Source organism: Propithecus coquereli, unplaced genomic scaffold, assembly GCF_000956105.1.
Source record: "Propithecus coquereli isolate 6110/MARCELLA unplaced genomic scaffold, Pcoq_1.0 Scaffold84, whole genome shotgun sequence".
In the NCBI taxonomy this organism is placed as follows: domain Eukaryota; kingdom Metazoa; phylum Chordata; class Mammalia; order Primates; family Indriidae; genus Propithecus; species Propithecus coquereli.
In genome coordinates this window covers 2,544,387-2,547,238 of record NW_012154618.1, presented here as the reverse complement: position 1 = coordinate 2,547,238, position 2,852 = coordinate 2,544,387, and the positions used below count along the sequence as shown (strand labels likewise).

General features: G+C 33.0%; 1 protein-coding gene across 1 annotated transcript in view; it reads left to right on the top strand.

The window, feature by feature from the left end:
- NHLRC2 (NHL repeat containing 2) overlaps positions 1 to 2,852 on the top strand; it is a 53,513-nt gene that overhangs the window by 24,362 nt on the left and 26,299 nt on the right. Inside the window, exon 4 of the mRNA XM_012663878.1 lies at positions 1,856 to 1,863. Coding sequence (XP_012519332.1) covers positions 1,856 to 1,863 — 8 coding nt within the window. The remainder of the gene's footprint in view (positions 1 to 1,855; positions 1,864 to 2,852) is intronic.

Sequence of the window (2,852 nt, the reverse complement as noted above, 5' to 3'; positions counted from 1 at the left end):
ATAAGCTCAACCTTGTAGAATGCTAGCTAAGAGAAAATGGTTTTCAAGCACTGGGTGAAGGACCTACAATCACAATGACTACTCTAGTCCAAGAATTTTTAGCCTTGGGTTATATACCAAAGTATTGGCAGTTAGGCTTTGTAAGATATTTATAAATTTATGGGTATTCCCAGAAATTCTATTTCAGATTTGGGGAAATTGGTCACATTCTGATCAGATTTTCAAAGTGATATTTTACCCCAAAATGTTTTAGGAACCACTGCTTTAAATTGCTCTAAAATCCAGTCCTCGATTAATATATACTGTTAGAATATGGAGAAATTGGATCATGGAATATTGGCTCTACTTACAATTGTTTTTTATAAATTGTATTTTAACAAGATGTCATTCATTTAAAAAATACATCAACACATAAACCTATATCATATTTATTTATATTTATATGTGTGTGTATGTGTTTCATATTATTTATTTCATCAAAACCTGGCTTTACGGGACTTGTTATTGTTTTTATTATAAGAATTTGCTGGTAGTTACTACATTATAAATGCCTCTGATTATCTACTGGAGAAACGCTTTTCTATTCTCTGTATTATGAATAACTATACTTTTTTTTCCTGAGTATCAGATTATTTATTTCTTTATTTTCGTGTTTGTTTTTAAGCTCCAGGATAGTTTACTATCATAACTTTGTTTGCATTGTTGTATTGATTACTGGAAAACTTAGGGATAAGTTTATCCTTAGCAAAGTAAAATGGGTAATATGACATTCATTTCTTAAAATTAACATGGCTGCATCTTTCTTTTGTACTCTTATTTACCTTTTGCTTCAATTTTCTTATTTTAAATTTATTTATGTCATTAAAGTATTTGAAAAAGGAATCAAAGAAGCAATTGCTTTTTCTTTAGACTTTTAAAATTATGTCATCTTTGGCGGGGAGTCAAACAAAAAAAATAATAAAATTATATCATCTTTATGATCTTTATTACCTATATTAATTGACTAAAAGAAATCTGTTAAGTGCTTCAGGAACCATTAGGAAGGGGGGGAAAAAAGGAAATCTGGGAGTGCTCTTATTAGTGCTCTTATTTTTTATTGGCCCTTGATTTACTGAGATGATTATCTACATGTCTAAAATCAAATTAATGAATAAAGAAAGAATATATTGAAAATGGAATGTGAGACTAAATGGTAGATGTGGTCTTAATATATGTAAAGAGTATGTAAGTACTAGCTTGGTTGAATGGCTTTACATTTGAGATAATTTTCTATTATATTGCCAATTTGGTTATGATTCAGAGACCTTGCCTTTTTCATTGTGATTAACTTTTACATAAAGCTTTTAATAGTAATAAAATAAATGATCTTCTGGTACTACCTACATTTAATATATTTAACTTAAGTATTTTTTGTAAATTATTTTTGAAAATTCCACTTTTGGAATCTTATGTTCTGAATAATCATGGGTTGTTTCATAGGTCACCAAGGTGGGTGGTATAGTGGGAGCAGCACATCCCAGGTCCAGGCAATAAGGGGATACTTCGTATGTAGAGAATTTTGAGATAGTAATAAAATCAATTAAAACATATCCCCTTTTTATTACCATGTAGTAGCACTTCTAAGAATTTCAGGGCTAAATGCCCACCAGGACTTACCATTCCTTCTCCCTGCCTTTGATAACCACTGAGCTATTAGAACATAAGTCTTATAGATGGAAAAACAGTCTGAAAATATCTATCAATGCTATAGTCAAAGTAGATGAGAATTGTTGTCTTGGTATGCTATGACCGTCTCTCAAGGAAGAAGAAAATTCTGCCCTTAACATGTAAGCCCCCAGTGATTTATACCCAATAGGTTATGTGGTAATTTAGTTATCGATGTTTACATTTTGCAATTCACAAACTTATCTACTGTATATGTCAGTAATTGCCACAATAATGCTGAATAAGAAATCATCAGAAGGCTCATACAAACCTAAACCTTTATTTCTTGCTCACATTCACATATGGAGTTGAGGTTCAATTGATAAAGGCTGAGCTAGTCTGGGTTTGGTTCCAAGCTGTTTCTTAGGTCCAGCTCTAGTCCATTTGTTACTCATCTTCCTTGGGCCAGTAGCTGTCCGAGGCATATTCTTCTCTTGCCAAAAGGTAGGAGAGCAAGAGGGCAAGCCCTGTTTCATACATTTTAAGCTTTTGCTCATGTCGTATTTGCTTACCCGCTGTTATTAAAATTCATCATGTGATGAAGCTCAGAGCCACAGGATATGCTCTATACCTATGACGAGGCCATGGCAAGGGTGTGGAGATACATATTACTACAGATGAGTGAGGAGTTGAGAACAATAATTCAACCTGTCATATATATCAGAATTCACATTGCTTAAAAACAGGATGTACTTTACTGGATGCTTTACTAAATAAGATCTATTTAAGGCTAAGGAGTACTTGAAATTTTTTCCAGACTAAAATTTTTTCAATCATACTTTCTGGCATGGAATTTCTGATTGTTTATCTCTGTATTGAGAATACACCCAAATTGCTGTCCAAGGAAAATCTTTTTATTATTATTTATTTATTTATTTTGCGGGGAAGGGAGGCAGAGGGTATCAGCATTATGGGGGACACTGCTTCTCCAGCCACCCCCCACCCAAGGAAAATCTTGACCCTATTGACAAGTACTTCCTTAGATTCCAACTGGAGTGGTTGTTTGAGACCAGTATCTTTGTTAAGCTCAGTTTTTATGAAAGAAAGTGAATCCTACCTTAGCTCAACAGATAATGACTCTGCATTTAACTTATAGCTAAAAATGTCTTTAATCCAGGTACTTGGCAGAAGGAATAATCTTGAATCCA